Source organism: Myotis myotis, unplaced genomic scaffold, assembly GCF_014108235.1.
Source record: "Myotis myotis isolate mMyoMyo1 unplaced genomic scaffold, mMyoMyo1.p scaffold_m19_p_1, whole genome shotgun sequence".
Taxonomy (NCBI): Eukaryota; Metazoa; Chordata; class Mammalia; order Chiroptera; family Vespertilionidae; genus Myotis; species Myotis myotis.
This window is the reverse complement of record NW_023416313.1, coordinates 99313521-99331818: the sequence shown is the minus strand read 5'-3', so window position 1 is coordinate 99331818 and position 18298 is coordinate 99313521. Positions and strand designations below refer to the sequence as shown.

Below are 18298 nucleotides of genomic sequence, written 5' to 3'. Positions count from 1 at the left end.
AATAATTGACAAAGGAGGCAAGAGCATATAATGGAGTCAAGACAGTCTCTTCAATAAAAATGCTGGGAAATTTGGTCAGATACATGCAAAAAAGTGAAACCACATCACCAACTTACACCATACACAAAAGCAAACTCAAAAAGGCTAAAGGACTTAAATGTAAGACAGGAAACCATAAAAATCCTACAAGACTCCATAGACAGTAAAATAGAGGACGTATGTTGTAGCAATATCTTTACTAACACAGCTCCTAGGGCAGTGGAGACTAAGGGGAAAATAAACAAATGGGACTACCTCAAAATTAAAAGCTTCTGCACAGCAAAAGAAACTATCAACAAAACAAGAAAGCCCACTGCATGGGAGAACATATTTGCTAATGATATTTCAGATAAGAGTTTAATCTTCAAAGTTTACAGGGAACTCATACAACTTAACAAAAGGAAGATAAATGATCCAATCAAAAAATGGGCATAGAACCTAAATAGACACTTTTTGAAAGAGGACATACAGAAGGCCAACAGACATATGAAAATATGCTTAAAGTCATTAATCATCTGAGAGATGCAAATCAAAATGACAATGAGATGCCATCTCACACCTGTCAGAATGCTATCATCAACAAATCAACAAACGACAAGTGCTGGAGAGGATGTGGAGAAAAAGGAACCCTACTGCACTGCTGGTGGGAATGCAGACTGGTGCAGCCACTGTGGAAGACAGTATGGAGTTTTCTCAAAAAGCTAAAAATGGAACTCCCATTTGGAGAAACCAGAAACACCAATCAGAAAGGATATATGCACCCCTATGTTCATAGCAGCACAATTTACAATAGCTAAGATTTGGAAACAACCTAAATGCCCATCAACAGATGAGTGGATTAAAAAACTCTGGTACATCTACACAATGAAATACTACGCTGTTATAAAAATGAAGGAACTTTTACCATTTGCAACAGCATGGATGGAACTGGAGACATTATGCTAAGTGAAATAAGCCAGTTAGAGAAAGATAAATATCACATGATCTCACTCATATGTAGGATATAATGATCAACATAATTTGATGAACAAGAATAGATCCAGAGACAAATGGCAGGGGAGCGGGGGCGGTTAGAGAGCAACCAAAGGACTTGTATGCATGCATATTAGCATAACCAAGATGAAGGCTTGCCTGCGGTGGGAATGGCTTGGGGTGGGGGCATTAATCGGAGAAAAAGGAGACATATGTAAAACTTTAGACAATAAGTAAAAAAAAAAAATACATAAACCTAAAAAAATTCACAGTAATGGGTGCTATGTGGGGGAATCATTCTCTGAGAGAGAGGCCCAGGGGTATGCACCTGTATAAGGATACCCAGATGTTCCTTATGCTCATGAAAGTCTGAGAATTCCTGACCTAAGAACCACGTTCAAATTTCTCAACACCTAAAATAGAGGGTTTGTGTATAGCTAAAAAACACATTAAGCTAGGAGAAATTTTGACAATTTATTTCATTATTCATACTTCAAGTGTTATGCAAGTACTGGTAAAAAGGTCACTAGATGTGAATGCCATTCACACTGTAATGATTACCTCCGGTGTGTCCTGAAACTCCAAGTAATTCTGGTGGCAGTCCCGCGACTGCAGCTGGAATGCCCACACGGTTATCTCGACCTGCTGATGCACAGGAGCTTCGAAGACCCACGTGCAGGTGGAAAGTGGGGCATCTGGGTTTGATGCATTGGGTGACGAAATATTCTGTGGGGTCCAAGTTGCATTATATGTTCCACCACAAGTCACTGAGATGAGAAAAAAGAACAATTTTCCAGACAAATTTTACTCATGTCTCATCACACATGCAATATTTAAAATTCTGCCTTCTCTACCCCTCCAGCCCAAAGGAATTATATTTACATCCATCACTCCATGAAGAATTTAGAATATATATTCTTGGCTAAGAATTGTACCAGATTTATACTCTGAATTAAACATAGAGTAAGTAACATGGTGTTTAGTAATTGACATTGAACTTGGATGATAATTAACACTGAATTTAAATATAAGTGTGACATTATTTTTAGTGCATAAGTACACGTGTTTCATAATATATAAAAATGTCTCCATTTACTCACTGTCGATGAAGGTATATGTGGCATTAAATCCTTCTCTTTCTAAACTTATGTCACTGACAAACTGAACTGTCAGGAAGTTCCCAGAAGAGACAAAGGGAGCGGGTACAGTGGGACCACAGAATGTTCCGGCCAGCTTGGCATTTTCACTCTCCCCGTCATATAACTGAAAGGAAAATAGTTCATTAGTTCTCCATTATTCACCAAGAAGTTGAAAATTTTATACTAAAATGGATGTGAAGTCCCAATAAGTCATGATTAAGAATCTTACATTGATGTTCTTAGAGCTAGTTTTAATTTAGGAACAGAATAGTTATTAAATTGAATATAATATAAAACGAGTTTCAGTAAAAACCTGATACAATGTCTAAAAAGTTTTTTCTGATTGTGAAAGCAATATATGATTTTAAAAATAATGTGTCATTACAGTCAGCAAACCCATCACTACCCTCACATCCACTCACTATGGTGCGGGTCCCACCCTTGCCTGGGTCCTCAACATGTCAGCCAGAGGAAACAGTTAAAATGCAAGTCGGGCCATCTATATTCTGCTAAGAACCCTCCTCACTGCTTCCCTTCCACTCAGTACAAAGGCCACGCCATGAAAGTGGCCTCGAAGGCCTAACAGAATCTGCTCTCCACCCCACCCCTGACCTTTTCACTCTACATCCTACTGTCTCTGCTTTGTTTCCTCTGCTCCCTGAGCAAAGAGGCCCGCAGCTGCTTCCTGTCTGCCGCCTGCGTTGTTCCCTCTGCCTGACCACGCTTTTAAATGGCATCCTTCCCACCATTCTCTTCTGTCTTTCTTGTGTTCTGTTTTCTTTAGCGAATGCAGTTCCTCTACACACGGTACATGTTAGTTATGTTACTATCTTCCGTTCTGAAGGAAGTGAAAGGTTTATGAAAGCACAGGTTGCTGTTTGTTCTGTGCACTGCAAGTCCCGTTTTTAGAAGAGTGTCTGGCACAGGAGAGGAACTCAATAAAGAACTAATAAATAAGTCCTCTCTCCCAATACTCACTCCTGCAACCCTGTTCTCTCCCTGACTTCTTTATATCAATGAACGTCTCTAGGCTACAACTTGAGAGTCATCCTTGGTTCCTGCCTCTCTCCTCTACTCGGCTTCTATTCCACTCGCCTTCAAAATCGATCCCAGAGGGCTAGTCTCCACTGTCGCCAGCATCTCCTTCACCTTTGTTCTTGTAACACCTTCCTGACAGATGTGTTTAGCCAGAGCAGCCAGAGTGTTCTCCATTGAGCTGCTCCTGCTCAGCCTAAAATGCTCCAGGGGATTCCCACTGCATTTAACGTAAAACCAAACTCTATGGGGCTTGCAAGCCCCTACCTGGTCTGGCCTGGGCCTGCCTCAGCCTCCCTCCCACTTCCCGGCTCCCTGTAGTTCCTCCATCCCAGGACCAGTTCCTACCCAGGCCCCAGGCCCTGCACTCACTATTCTTCTGCCAGAAGCATTTCTCTCCTCAGCTCTTGGACAGACCACACTCAAGGGATCTCAGCTCAAATGTCTCTTTTTGAGAGAGGCCAAGCCAATCTAATGTGGCCCTCCCCCTCTTCTATTTTCTTATTATAATAAAAATGTATCTTATTTGTTGCTTATTTATTTTTTCTGGTTTTTCTCCCAACAAGATCATAAATGCCATGCGTGGGAAGGCTAATTATTCACGTGGTATCACCAGTACCTAGAATAAGTGGGTACTTGGATTTCTGTCAATTACTAGAAAACTGTTTTCTCCAGCTCAGTAATCATGGTATTTCTAAAATCAGTATGTGTGTAGATGTAAATATTGAATTTCTAAAAGAACCGTGGTGTGCTATAAGCCTGAGAATAGACATGACCACTGACCTAGTTTAAAATGTTAGGAATATATAAAATAGAAATGGATAGAGTAATTTAACAGTGAACAGAAGAAAGGACAGACCACTAGATGGCACTGTCTCACCTGCTTGAACACTATTTTAGTAAATTTAGAGCCAGAAGAGATTCAAGAGTTAAGCCATGTATCCCCCCTCACTTTATAAAAGAGTAGTTTGGTCAAATTTTAGCTAATGTACTTTTTCAGGTAAGCAAGTTAAACTTCTATTAGAAACATTGCTGCCTTTATCAGCACATTCATATTAGCAGCGCTTTTATTCTATGTACTGTGTGCCTGGCCTCTGTGCTAGTCCTATGTATACAACGATTATAATACACTTTCCACACATTCAAGACATTTAATTGTACACTCACAAATCAGTGGGAAAAAGAGATCCATAAATTAAATATAATACATATATGTGTATGAATTATATATAAAATAAAGAAAATAAGTGCTACAATGAAATAGTAATGTAATAGGGGAACCCAGATGATGGAGCCAGGAAAGACCTCACACAGATATTTGTTTGAACTATTATTTAAAATTAAGAACTTGTATACATATATGCATAGCCATGGACACAGACAATAGTGTGGTGAAGGCTTGGGGTGGGGCAGAGGCTGGGAAGAAGGGCAAAGGCGGGGGAAAACCAGGCAGGATGTGCATTTGTAATACTGTCAACAATAAACACACACACACACACACACACACACACACACACACACACACACACACAGTAGGTGGAGCCCTTCCAGTCCTATGGAAGAGGAAGCAGGTGGAAGGCGATGCAGAAAGCCTCAGGAGCACCAAAGGCATGGCATGTCTCAACAGCTCCCCGCCTTTTGATGTGCCTGGAGATTAGGGTGAGAGAATTGGGATTGGGAAACACATTGGGACAAGACTGAAGTTCTATATGCTTCATGCTAAGGAGGTTGCATCTTCTCCTGTGAAAGTTATAAGATCTGATTTGGGTTTTGAATAAATAGCTGGTAAAAGTGATGGAAGGTAATTGCATAATGCCTGGCTTTGAGCTGATGTTTGCATTTGTTCATTCACTGCCACAATAAGATTTCTCTTAATTGAGTTGAAATAGACAGGTTGTGGCCTCTGGACAACTGACGGGCTCCTGGACTCTTGGTAGCCGAAGCCAACATTTTTTCATCTGCCATCCCATTCGCTGATAATGCTAAATCTCCACTGTGGACTTCTGCAGGGGGCTCCAGAGTGTGCGACAGGAGGCTCACTGCACAGTGCTGGAGATGGGGACATTCGGACCAGGACAGGGATGGTGCCCTTGGGACCTGCACAATCATTGCTGCTGCTGATGGCATACTGGGCGCATATGTGGCCTGGCACCAGGGCTTCAGACCCGGAGCTTAAGTTATGTTCTAAGTCTTGTGGATGTAGATGAGTTCCGAGAAGAACTCTATGTTTTCTCAGCTTTTAAAACTCTTTGATAGTGGAGCACATTAGAATCTACTTAAGATCCCGAAGGAATTGCACAAAAAATTTAGGGGAAGACAGCCTCTACCTACAATGACTGAAAGACCCTGCACCTTACCCAGCCATTAATTTGAGCCAAGAAGAAAGTGGGGAAGGAAGTGTTTGAATGTTAATTTCTGTGAACTTGAATGCTAAAGGGCAAGAGACTTTGATAGTGGACTTTCTTTCCCATTTAATTTCATTTCAGACACTAATTTTCTTAGGACTTTATCTTTTAATATTTTCCTGGGAATTAGATAACAGGAAGATTTTTATATTCTTATTTGGAGCATCTCTACATTGCCTCTTACAAATTCCTTAACTTCATTGAGAAGCCTCTGTTAGAATCCACGGGCCAACATGCCAGGGCAAAATTTAGGATGGGAAACAGAGCACAGTGACTTTTCAAGTTTAGGGCTGAACTCTCATTTCAGAACCTTCTGGGGAAAATGTCATCCTGGTCCCCGTGGTTTCAGGAAGAGCCACAAGAAGCAATTAGAATCAGCTTTATAAATGCAGGAATTTTTACAACACAATTTTTAGAATTACTACTAGTAGTAGTATGGTATTTTATCTTGATGTTCTTTTCCAGTACTCAAAATAGCATCTGGAACATAATGGGTGCTCAAATAAATATTTATCCCATGAATGGATGAGTGAATGAATGAACAGTAGTAGGTACTGCCTCATAAGGATGGGAACCTGGTGCCTGGATAGATTGCTGATCTTCTTCCCAGAGGTGAACAACCCCCTCTCCAGTGGCTGACCACAGACTGAACGGGGAAGCCCAGTGGGTTAAGATAGATGTTCTCAATGGGGCAGAACTGCTCCCTGGGGAGTGCTTTGCGAAGAACATGTGGTGTTTTGTGGTCATCACAATAACCTGGTGCTCTAACTGGCATTTACCACTCAGCAGTCATATGGCAGGATCCCATCTTAAAATTCACAGGAGAGTTCTGCAAAGTGAAGGTTTACTCTATGTCCAACATTATTGAATGTCCTGCCAGACATTTGTGTATAAAAAACTGTTTCTAATTATTTGATCCAAGAACCTAAACCCATTCAATATTCAAACATAAAAATATTTTTGCACAGCTTTAATATTCACCAAATTCCCAAAAATGCAATTGCTGTGTAAGTTGAAGGGTAGTTTTTGTTTTCTTTACAACTGTTTTATTTTAGTTTTACCATTATTTAGAAATTCATATTGCAGATGGTGATACTGCTACTCCATTATACGTTACAAGTGCAGCCCACCCATATTAGTTTAAACTTAAACTTTTATATCTGCCATGATTCCACATACTATAGAAGAATCTGACTACGTTATCACCTGACTTAGTGTAGTTGTATCAGAGAATTGATAACATTGAAATCTGCACTATTTTATATACTTTCCTTTTATTACTCCTTTTCATTGCAGTTAGTACATTATATTGATTTATGAAACTACTAGAGGCCTGGTGCATGAAAATCCATGCACTCAGGGGGTTTCCTCAGCCTGGACTACGCCCTCTCGCAGTCCAGGACCCCTCAGGGGATGTCCAACTGCCAAGGAGGCGGAAGAGGCTCCCACCACCACTGCTGTGCTTGCAGCCATCAGCCAGGCTTGTGGCTGAGCAGTGCTCCCGCTGTGGGAGTGTACTGACCACCAAGGGGCAGCTCCTGCTTTGAGCGCCTGCCCCCTGGTGGTCAGTGTGCATCATAGTGACCAGTTGTTCAGCCGTTAGGGTCAATTTGCATATTACCCTTTTATTATATAGGATGTATATGGGGAGGCTATAGCATAGATGACTGTCTTTAGATGGTCAAGGAAGTATTACAAAGTATTGGTGGGAATGTTAGGAAGAAGCCATCTCCTTTCGGCTAGTTCCATATTTCCTGAGAGAGACGCGTCAGCCAGGGTACCAGTTCTGAGCCCTCTCTGCCATTTTACTCACTGCTCACCACAGAGGAGTCTTATCCAATTGGCAAGCTGGTGTCCAGAAGCTGGGCCTCCTCTGCATAGCTCGCAGCCCCTCTGACTTGCCTTCTCCTCGCAGCCAGCCTCACACAGGAAGCTTGCTTCTGTGATGTTCCTCCAAAGCCCAGCTCAGCCATCCCATGTAGGAAGCCTTTCCTGACCCCAAAATGACATCAACCATTCTTGCTTCTGTTCTGCTTTCCTATGTGGCCCATATTTGTCATTTTGTCATGTTGTCTGATTTATGTCTGTCTCCTCACTCTTCAGCTCCTTGAGGAACTGTATTTTTACTTTTCCACATCTTGAGTGCAGGGGACAATGCCCAGTACGTAATGATGCCACGTGACTCTTTAGGGAATGGATGTGATGTTAACTTCAGCACATCCACTCAGTGACATACACAGTTCACTGCATATTTGAATAACCTTCCAAATCAACCCTTTAAAAAATAGTTATATAATTACAGATGAATAATAGAATTGGCAAGTTTTCACTTGTATATCTACCTACTGAATTGAATTGTTAGCTTTTCTCAAAAGTGATTTGATTATAATATCCAAGAAACAATCTAAAAGGAATCAAAAGTCCCATTTATCACAGAGAATCTCTGTCATAAAGACCCCTCCAGGCTTCCCATTCCAAGGGGTGCTCTTTTATCTGCCCATTTCGTATAAGCTGAAAAATTACCAAGTGAGGAAAATTGCTTTCCCAAGCAGTAAAATAAGGGTAGATCTGAACATATTGTTTTTTATTATATCTAAAAGCTAGAAAGTAACTCTTTGTTTTCAATATTGCTATTTCTGTCTTAAAGTTACTATTATTTTAATGACATTATCAAATCACAATTTCCTATATGGAAATTGACCTCGAGAATAAATCCTATCAACCTTCCCAGCAGAACCAAGCCCAAACACCATTTATGAATTTATACTTAAAATAATGTAAATGCAAATCAATTATTTTTAGTATTTTTAAGAAAAGGAGATTGTACAGCCTCATGTCTTCTGTAATTTTGCAAAGGGGAAAATAAAAAAAATAAATTTGTTTACAAATTATATGTCAGGCATAGTGCTGAACAGTCTAGCATACATTATCCTCAAAATAGCTTTGCAAGATAGGTATGATTATGTGATTTTTTGTTTTTTTTAGTAGATGCAGTGATAAGAATCAAGGAGACAAAATTTGTAAGGTGGCAAAATTAGGTTTGAGTGCATGTTATTTGTCTCTATCACTTAGTACCTTTCTGTAAAATCAAGGTATCTTTCCCTAAAATCAAGGTACCTTTGAACTTTCTTGAACATCAGCTGTTCTGCTGTTCCCGGCCATTTTGGTCTCATTTCAGAAAGGAACAAATCAATCTGAACTGACACTTCTTGTTAGCTCTAGGTTTTCAAGAACTCCCTCTGATCTTGCTCCTGTGTCAATACTTTATTTAAAGTTGTCATCCAATCTAATGAGTTTTTCCTTCATCTTAACCTTTCCCGGCCTCTAATTTACCACTTAAACGCACTGACCACCCATCCTTGGTAAAGGCTCTCTCCTTGACTTCGCTGATACTATGCATTCCTGATTGTTGTTGTTTTCCATGACTCATGTTTCTTGTCTTTTGTTCTCCAGTTGCCTCACTGTGAACCTTTCATGGAGTTGAGTGGGACCCTGGCTGTCTAGCTCTAGGCTGTCCCCCTAAATGAAAGCACCATTTCCCCTGATTTCAGAAGGGCTCTTCTGCTCTCTCCCCTCTGCTCTGTTCTCTTGCTGGAGCTCTGTTCTGTCCTCTGCCCACAGGCAATGCCATTTGTCTGCCCCGCTATGACCCAACCTGCCCCGATCCTTCACAAAAAGCATGTTCTCTTCCTAATAGCACTGACATTCTTCTACTCTATGAGGTTTGGGGTTTATCACAGTGAAATATGAGACAGTATATAATTAAGGGCACAAGTGTGTACTCCACCTATGACTTTTCATTCTCTGTTTAAAACCACACACACACACACACACACACACACACGATTTCTTTAAAGTTTAACGTGATTTTGAACTTAAAAGTTTCTCTTGCATCAGACTTGTCATCTTTACCATCTCTATACCCTCCAGATATAAAGGTAATCTCACCTCGGGGCCCTAACTCCAGACTCCCCCCCCCCCCCCGTGGCAATTTACCTGGAACCCTGATTCCAGATTAGACTTCTACAATTCTGTTCAATTTGGATTTTAATGAGATTTTGGAACTAAGATATTTTCCACATCTAAAGGTAATATGAAAAATAAGACTATATACTTTAAAAATAGATAAGGGGTTGTTTTTTATATGCAGGGCTTACCAAAGGTCCTTTGAGTATCTCTTTCTATACAAGCTTATTCCACAGATCATCTCCTTATGAGACACGGTTAAACAGTGAATCTTAAAGCTAATGTTAGAAGCCACCCAAAGTTTTTGAGTCTTCCATATTAAAGATTAATTTGATATAAAGATAGAGCATCTGTTATATTATCCTAAATAATAAAAGGTTAATATGCAAATCGACCAAACGGTGGAATGACCTGTCACTATGATGTGCACTGACCACCAGGGGGCAGACGCTCAACACAGGAGCTGCCCCTGGTGGTCAGTGCACTCCCACAGGTGGAGTGCCGCTCAGCTAGAAGCCAGGCTCATGGCTGGTGAGTGCAGCTGTGGTGGCGGAAGCTTCTCCTGCCTCCAAGGCAGTGCTAAAGGTGTCAGGGAGCGGGCCTAAGCCATCAGTCGGACATCCCCCGTGGGCTCCTGTACTGAAAGAGGGTGCAGGCCGGGCTGAGAGACCCCCCACCTCCATGCACGAATTTCATGTACCCGGGCCTCTAGTACATTATATCATTGAAGTATAGGTCATTTTAAAAATTAGCAGTACACACAATTTTCAAAACCTTCTGTATGGCATAAAGTGGAATATACCATATGAAAGTCTGGATTAGAATACTTCTGTAGAGAAATATAATAGCCTTACCTTTACATAGTCATAAATGCATCTTTGCAAAGCAGATGCTGACTCCAGAGCAAATGTATTGAAGGTGAGTTTAATGAGTTTGTTTACAGGGGCAATTATGAACCATATGCAGTTTAAATTCTTGTCATATCTTCCATTTGCATCAGAATCAGGAGAGGCAAAGGTGCCATTGGAGCCTGTTAGATAGCCACCACATCCTTGTTGAGGCCCTGTGTCAAAATAAAGGCATCACTAAGCAAACCGAGAGGAACACATCTTAGTTTCCACATGGAGGCTTTTAAAATTCATATTGTTTCTACTTTCTCTCAATGTTTATAACTATTGTCAGACTGTTCCCTGAGCTTCAGTGGGCTTGTGCAGGTGCTGTTGCTACTGGCCTTAACTTCTCCATTACCTAGTTCCTCTCCATTCCACTCACCACCCCTCAATCTCTTTCTTCTCACTCACACCGAGTTGCTTAGAAAAGTGGGGAATCAGAGTTGGTTCTGTGCATTTTTAGACCTGCTGATGTGATTTATTAAAGCCTTTTCTAGCCTTGAGAAATCCAATTTTCTAGAAAATAGTGTTTTGCATAATGAAACTGGTGGAAACTGTGAACATGTTTTATTTTTATGTTTTGCTTTTATGAACACTATCCAGTTGAAAACTGAATTTATGAAGAATTTACCCAACATGCCAAGAAAATTGGCTCCCAACAAACCTTTTATTTAAATAATCTGTCAGAAAGAGGCTGAGAGGCATTTAGCACTTCCAGTTTATACTAAACCACATTCTAAATTTAATTTTCCCTTTTCCAGAAAAAAAGAAGAGCTAAAGAAGAAGACCACTAGTGAAGAAAATAGTCTACTTTTAAATAAAAATTTTGAAATTTAGACTAAAACGAGAGGGATAAAAAAGTACCCATGAGATGACTAAATGATTTACTATGAAAAAATATGGAAAATCCGCAGAACATTGGATTTAGTTTCATCCACTCCACAGCCTAAGTCAATGCCTCAGAAAAGATTTAAGAAGGAAGAAAAACTATGGACAATTTCAACAGAAATAGTGAGGATGAATTAAGCTCAAAATAGTCGTAAGAGGACTAGGGATTAAATACTAGAACTAATGTCCATAAATTTTGTATTCTACACAAACATAGATCATTACTACTTTCAAAGTTAAATTTCACTGACTTTGGTCTTCATTTATTATTCTTATCCCATTTATTTTGCTGTTAATAGTGAAAGGGTTGCTTTCAACATTAGGGGGCGCTAAGATTTTGGACTTGGCCCTTGGCAGGAAATGCGCACAATGGCAGCCCTCCTCAGAGGCAAAGGCTATCAACCTATAGTGTTGTTCAGGACTGAGGCATTATTTAGTGCAGTGGTTCTCAACCTTGGCTGTGAGGCCCAGAAATCAGGATTTTAAAAAGATTCCCAGGTGATTCTAATGTGCAGCCAAGGTTGAGAACCACTGATTTAGGAGGTCAGACTGCCTTGTCCACCGCTCCTAACTCAGGTCAAACTATAGATTATGGGCACAGTCAGATGTTTTCTGAAGCTGAAATTCTTCCAAAGGCCCAGTTTCTGATATTTTCCCATATGGTGGTATCTATGACAAAATTATTCTGAAACCAAAGCAATGTGCAGTGCTTCATGGTATAATTCTAATAATTCTTTTCATATTAAATAGGCTTGCAAACTAAAAAAAGAATTGGCGTTTGCACAGCTTTTATTTTAGTATTGCTACTTAAGGAAACCACTTAAGCTTATTGACATGCATAGCAGGGGAGAACAATTACGGTATTAATGAATTGATACATTTATTTATTAATTCAATAACTGTTGTTTTAATAGTGAAGGAAATATATTTAGTATTGAAGTGTGAAAAAGATGAATAGTAGTCCAGGAACAATGCTATGAATAGATAAATAATGAGAGCCCAATTTAGAAACTGATAGGTGCCATAAAGGAGGCAGGAAAGTCCTATGAGTTTAGCAAGAAGGGGAAATTACCTCAGGCTATGAGGATCTAGAATGCTCAAGGAGGAAGTGGCATCTGATCTGGGTTTTGAAGGATAAATAGGACAAGATCAGGTAGAGATGGGCTTGGTGCTGGTAATTCCAGGCTGACAGCACCTCATAACCAAAGGTGCATATAATTTATATTATATGCTTAGAAGAGCAAAATTCTGTTTGTGAAAACAACAGAGTACATGAAAGAGAATAATGAGAAGGTTAGAAAACAGGATGGGCTGTTCTATAGAGGGCCTCAAATGTCAGAGTACAGAATTTGACATTTAGACTTTTTTTCTGTGGACAATGGGGTCCACTTGAAAGTCTTTTGTCAGAGGAGTGGTAGGGTCAGAATGTACTTTCTAGTCAAGTCTGATCTAAAATTGTATCTGGTGGTAGTGTTTTCATGTAGGGGAACAGGACTGGAGGAGGTGACACCAGGTAAGAGGACATTGCCCATTCAGGGCTGGAGTTAGCAAGGGGCAATGAAGACTTGGAGGTTTTCATACAGGAAAATGATGCTGGTTGGCTTAATTCTATTACTACATCAGCTCCAAAAAACTAAATACTGTTTTTAAAAATTCAAGTTATATATTTTATCACTACTTGTTTATTGTTATTAATAAGTTACTAAGGGCAGAATGATAACTGTAAAAAGTGGGGACAGTAAGTGCCATTAAAAACACTTACCATACAACTAGTGGCCCTGCGCATGAATCCGTGCACAAGTAGCTCACTGCTGCTTGCCTCAGCTGGCCGCCCTGCCTACCGCCGCTCATAGCTCTCCACCACATGTAGCTCACTGTCCCGCCCTCCTGTAGCTCTCAGCCTCTTGTAGCTCACTGCCCAGCCCTCCTGCTATTCGGTCGTTACATGACAGTGTCGTGACTAATTTGCATATTACCCTATTATAAGTATAGGTACTATTACTACTACCACCACTACTACTGCTGTCATAAGACAGAAACACCCTTCTTCCTCCAAGGAACCCCAGAGCAAAAATCCATAAATCATTGGCATGTATTGGCATAGATTGAGTGGTAGACTGAATGATTCTTAATCCTTCAATCCCCCTGTCATCGGTTTCTCTCTTTGAAGTGCACTAGAATGGCGGAGGATATTTTTCTGTCCACTTGATGTTAGGCTTGGTCATATGACTTGCTTTAGACATTGGAATCTTTGTGGTCATGAAGTGGAAAGAGGCCTTAAATGGGCTTGCGATTTTTGCTTGGCCTTTTGTGCTCCTGTGATTCACCCAGAGCTCATGTCCCAGGTGACTGCTGGTGAAAGAGAAAGTGGATGGAGAGCAGACATGAGCCCAGCCTGAAGTCTGGAACCAACCACAGTTAACCTGCAGCTGGGAGCAGAGGCAGTCAAACCAGTGACTGATACAAATAAATGCTCTAGGCATATACCACTGAAATTTGGATAGTTTGTTATGTACCCCTATTTTGGCAATAACTGACAATAAGTAGCTTGTTTGAGTAATCAAACTGTAATAAAGCACATTGCTTAATTCTTAAAATATACACAGAATATAATGAAAGTGAAAAGCTAACATTATCACAGATAATTCTTTCGAAAGTAGTCAAATAATTAAGTAAATAAAACATTATATGAGTGAATTATGTAATTCACATTATATATAAATATGAGTAAATATAGTACTATATGGGTGAATAGTCAAATTATTGAAGTGAATGTGTGAGTAACAAGTAAAGTCACACGAGTAAACACTTTTTGGTGTTTGTATGATTCAGGAAATTGCTATCATTGCTCTGATTACACTACTCTTTAAAAATGTTTTTTCAATTTCATTCAATATTATTCTGTACTGGAGGCCTGGTGCATGAATTTGTGTACAGGTGGGGTCTGTCCAGCCTGCGCTGATGGCGGGGGTGGGGGGAGGGGAGGAAGAGAAGGGGGGCCGATAGGGGGTGGGGCTGGCTGGGGGGAGGGGCCGTGGGCAGTTGGCTAGCCAGCCCTCCTGGTGGAACTCCTAGTCGAGGGGACAATTTGCATATTAGTCTTTTATTATATAGGATATTCCCCTATTTTTATATTTAAACATAGTACAAATGCTCTGTGCTCTTGCTCCTCCTATGGCAAAATGTAAATATAAACATGTGTCTTTGGGAAATATAAAGATGAATATTAACAAAAGAAGGGTTATTCACCAAAAAGTATTATTGTCACATTACTATTTCTATATTTCAACAATAGCTGAGTAGAATAGGAGAACTCTGACTATGAAATAGTTTCATACATAAGAAAATAATATTTATTTGCTGTACTGATATTTTAAAATTCCTTTTAAAACACTAGTATAAGATCCTAACCTCAACATGTGGTTTAGCACCATAAGTCCATCATCTTCCTTGTTACTACACATTTTCTACCAACTAGTGAACTCCCATCCATCAGCGGCTCTTCCATCCATCAAGTTGTGTCAGAAACACTCTGTAATGTCACTCTAACCTTCTTCCCCAAGTCAGAAACACTTCCGCAAAAGAACTACTTCTTCAGAGAAAGAAAATGGTTGGCTACAAAAATATTGGAAATGTGAACCCAGAGTATGCAGTGAGATCTGGGTCAAGATCTACTTAATTAAAAATCAGTAACTGAATCCTAAATTACTCCTCTCTAATTATTAAACTTCAGAGTGAAGCTCAAGCCAGGATAAATCTGATAATGTAAGAAAGGGCTATATTATCTAAGCAACTCATCTCAAAGGCTTTGTGGAGTCATACCCATTTCTGAATAGTTATTTTGAGAATTGACATTTTTGTGGCTGATATTTTATTGAGGCCTTTTGGATAGCATCTCTATCCATCGCTGGGCAGCCACCACTTGGACAAAGGGTAGATGGCTGGCATACTTAGGACAAAGATTGGCCTGAGTTCAGGCATTTTCCTGTTCCCAGGAGCCGGCTGCAGCCCTAGGTGTAGCTGGAGGAAACCCAGTGATGCACAGGAAGAAGGACATAAAAGCATTGTAAGCTGTAGCCTTGGGGAAATGGGGGTGAACCACAGACAGCCTGTGATTTTCAAAGCCTGGCGTACAACTGCCCGAAAGCAGTGAATTCGTTCTCTAAATTCAACTAAATTCCACATGAGCCCATTTGTCTTTTTTATCTAAAAGTAAATTGTATTTATTATTCTACTCATTAATCTCAAGTATGTATAACCTTTTAGGTGTTATATTTATGTTATGCAAAATAAAATCTTAATGGTTTTGTAACATGAGTTGTGTGGTTTTCTTTTAAATTTCTATTGGTTTGCTTTTACTAGCATCATTCGATTGGACTCATTTTAGATATCCTAATTTGAAACTCAGCCTACTTTAACTTAGAATATGTCTTTAGTCTGGTAATATTGGGAAGCATAAAACTAAAACACTGAAAGAAAGGTAATTTACTAAAAGAAAAGTCATTTAGCACCTAATCAGTAGCTAAAGTCACTAGGAAAAGATCAATGCAATGTATAAAGAATTTAGGATAATGATAATTGTATTATCTTTTTAATTTATGTTGAATTATTTTGGTATTATTTAAAACATCATAAGTGTGTATCATTAGTCCCAGGGCATTTCATGTGAATCATTCTTGCCAACTTTGAAATTTCAAAAATGATTTACTAAGCAAAATGATATGACCATACCAATTGATGCAGAAAATGAATTTGACAAGATCCAACACACATTCATGATAAGAACACTTCAGCAACAAGGAATTAAAGGCGATTTTCTCAACTTGATAAAGAATATCTATAAAAATTCCACAGTCAACATGACACTTAATGGTGAAAAACTAAATGCTCTTCTTCCAAGATTAGAAACAAGGCAAGAATATTTTTTCTCATCTTATTTAGCATAGCATTGAAAATTCGTGCCAGTGGAATCGGCAAGGAAAACAGTATACACACTGGAATGGTAAAAATGAATGAAATTGCTATTATTTGTGTATCTAAGAATCCCAAGGAATCTGAACAAAAATTCCTAGAACACTTATTGTGAGTTCAGCAAAAACTCTGGATCTAAAAACAATGCACCAAAAATCAATCCCATTTATATATGCTAACAATACACATGTGGAAAACAAAATTAAAAACCCAATTGCTCCAAAGAAAATGCTACTCTTAGGTATACACAATGAGACATATATAGGATCTATGTGCTAAAAGTTACAAATTATAAAAGCAATCAAAGATCTCAACATAGTAAAGATAACAATTATTCCCAAACTGATGCATAGGTATAATGCAACTCCTAGCAAAACTCCAGCAAGATTTTTCCATCAACATAAAAATGTTTATATAAAGTTTACATGGAGAGGCACAGGCCTTCGAATAGCTAAAACAATCTTGAGAAAGAAGAATAAAGTAGGAAGAATGAGTCTATCTCAAGTTAAGTCTTACTATAAAGCAATAGTAATCAAAACAGTGCAATATTGGTGGAGGTTTAGACATCTAGATCAATGGAACAGAATAGAAAACCCAGAAATAGACCCCCCACAAATATGCCCGACTGCTTTTTTTCCAAAGGTGCAAAAGCAATTTAATGAAGGAGAGACAGTCTTTTCAACATATAGTGCTAGAGCAATTGGACACCAGAGGCAAAAATTAACTTCGACCTAAACCTCAGACATTAAACAAAAATTACTTCAAAACAACCACAGACATAAATGAAAAACGTAAACCATGAAACTTTTATATAAATTCAGAACAGAAACTCTTTCATACCTCAGGATAGGCAGAGTCTTTAGCATTGACACCAAAAGCATGATACATAAAAGAAAAAATGATAAACCGGGCTTTAGTAAAATTAAAAACCTTTGTGCTAAGAAAGGCCTTTAAGAGGATGAAAAGATAAGCTATGGATTGGGAGAAAATCTTTGTAAACCACATAGGACTACTTTTTCAGTATATATAAAAATTTTCAAAACCCAATAGTGAAAAAACAAATAATCCAATTAGAAAACAGGCAAAAGATAGGAATAGACATTTCAGCAAAGATGATTTACATATGACAAAAAAAGCACATGAAAATTGTTCACCAAAGGGAAATGCAAATTAAAACCACCACATATCATCTGGTAATCCTGGCCAAAATAATAGTCTCTAGTCACTCTGCCTCTCTCTCTCTCCCTCCCTGTCTCTCTCTCTCTCTCTCTCTCTCTCTCTCTCTCTCTCTCTCACACACACACACACACACACACACACACACACACACAGTGATAGATCATTGTAGAACACAGCACTCTACAATGGGATGTTGATGGGGTTGGGGGTCCCAAAGTATGGGTAGCACAGAAAGTACTCCTCAGTGTTTCCTAACCAAAATAATAGAATCCAGATGGCATCTTAAAGTGCTGAATAAAATAAATGGAAAATTATAATTCTATATTCAGAAAAAAATATCCAACAAAATTTAAGACAAAATAAAGCCTTTTTCAGAAAAACCAAGACAAGTTTTTACCAGAAGTTTTGCAATAAATAAAAAACCACTAAATGAAGCTCTTCTAAAAGAAAGAAATTGATCCCATATGGAAGCACAGAAATTCAGGAAGAAAAAACAACAATGGGAAGTATTACTCATTGCATAAAATAATGAAAATGTTTTATTGCTTAAAATAGACATAGAATTAATATAATTAACATTAATAGCAAAAAGACAGTAAGTGGCTAAATGAATTTAAAAGGTTTTAAGGTCCTTGACTTATCATGAAGTACTAAAATGACTAGTTTTAAGTTAGATTCGAATGAGTCAAGAATATTGTAATCTCTAACGTAACCACCAAAAGAAGAATAAAAAAAAATGTACAAGTAATATATGTTTAAAAGATATACACAATGAGACATATATAGGGTTTATGTGCTAAAAATTACACATTAA

General features: G+C 38.9%; 1 protein-coding gene across 1 annotated transcript in view; it reads right to left on the bottom strand.

Annotated features, from left to right (window-relative positions):
• Nucleotides 1–18298, bottom strand: part of CUBN (cubilin) — a 285455-nt gene that overhangs the window by 13017 nt on the left and 254140 nt on the right. The window contains exons 60-62 of the mRNA XM_036346196.1: nucleotides 10411–10619; nucleotides 2112–2274; nucleotides 1573–1778 (exon numbers count right to left, since the gene is read on the bottom strand). Coding sequence (XP_036202089.1) covers nucleotides 1573–1778; nucleotides 2112–2274; nucleotides 10411–10619 — 578 coding nt within the window. The remainder of the gene's footprint in view (nucleotides 1–1572; nucleotides 1779–2111; nucleotides 2275–10410; nucleotides 10620–18298) is intronic.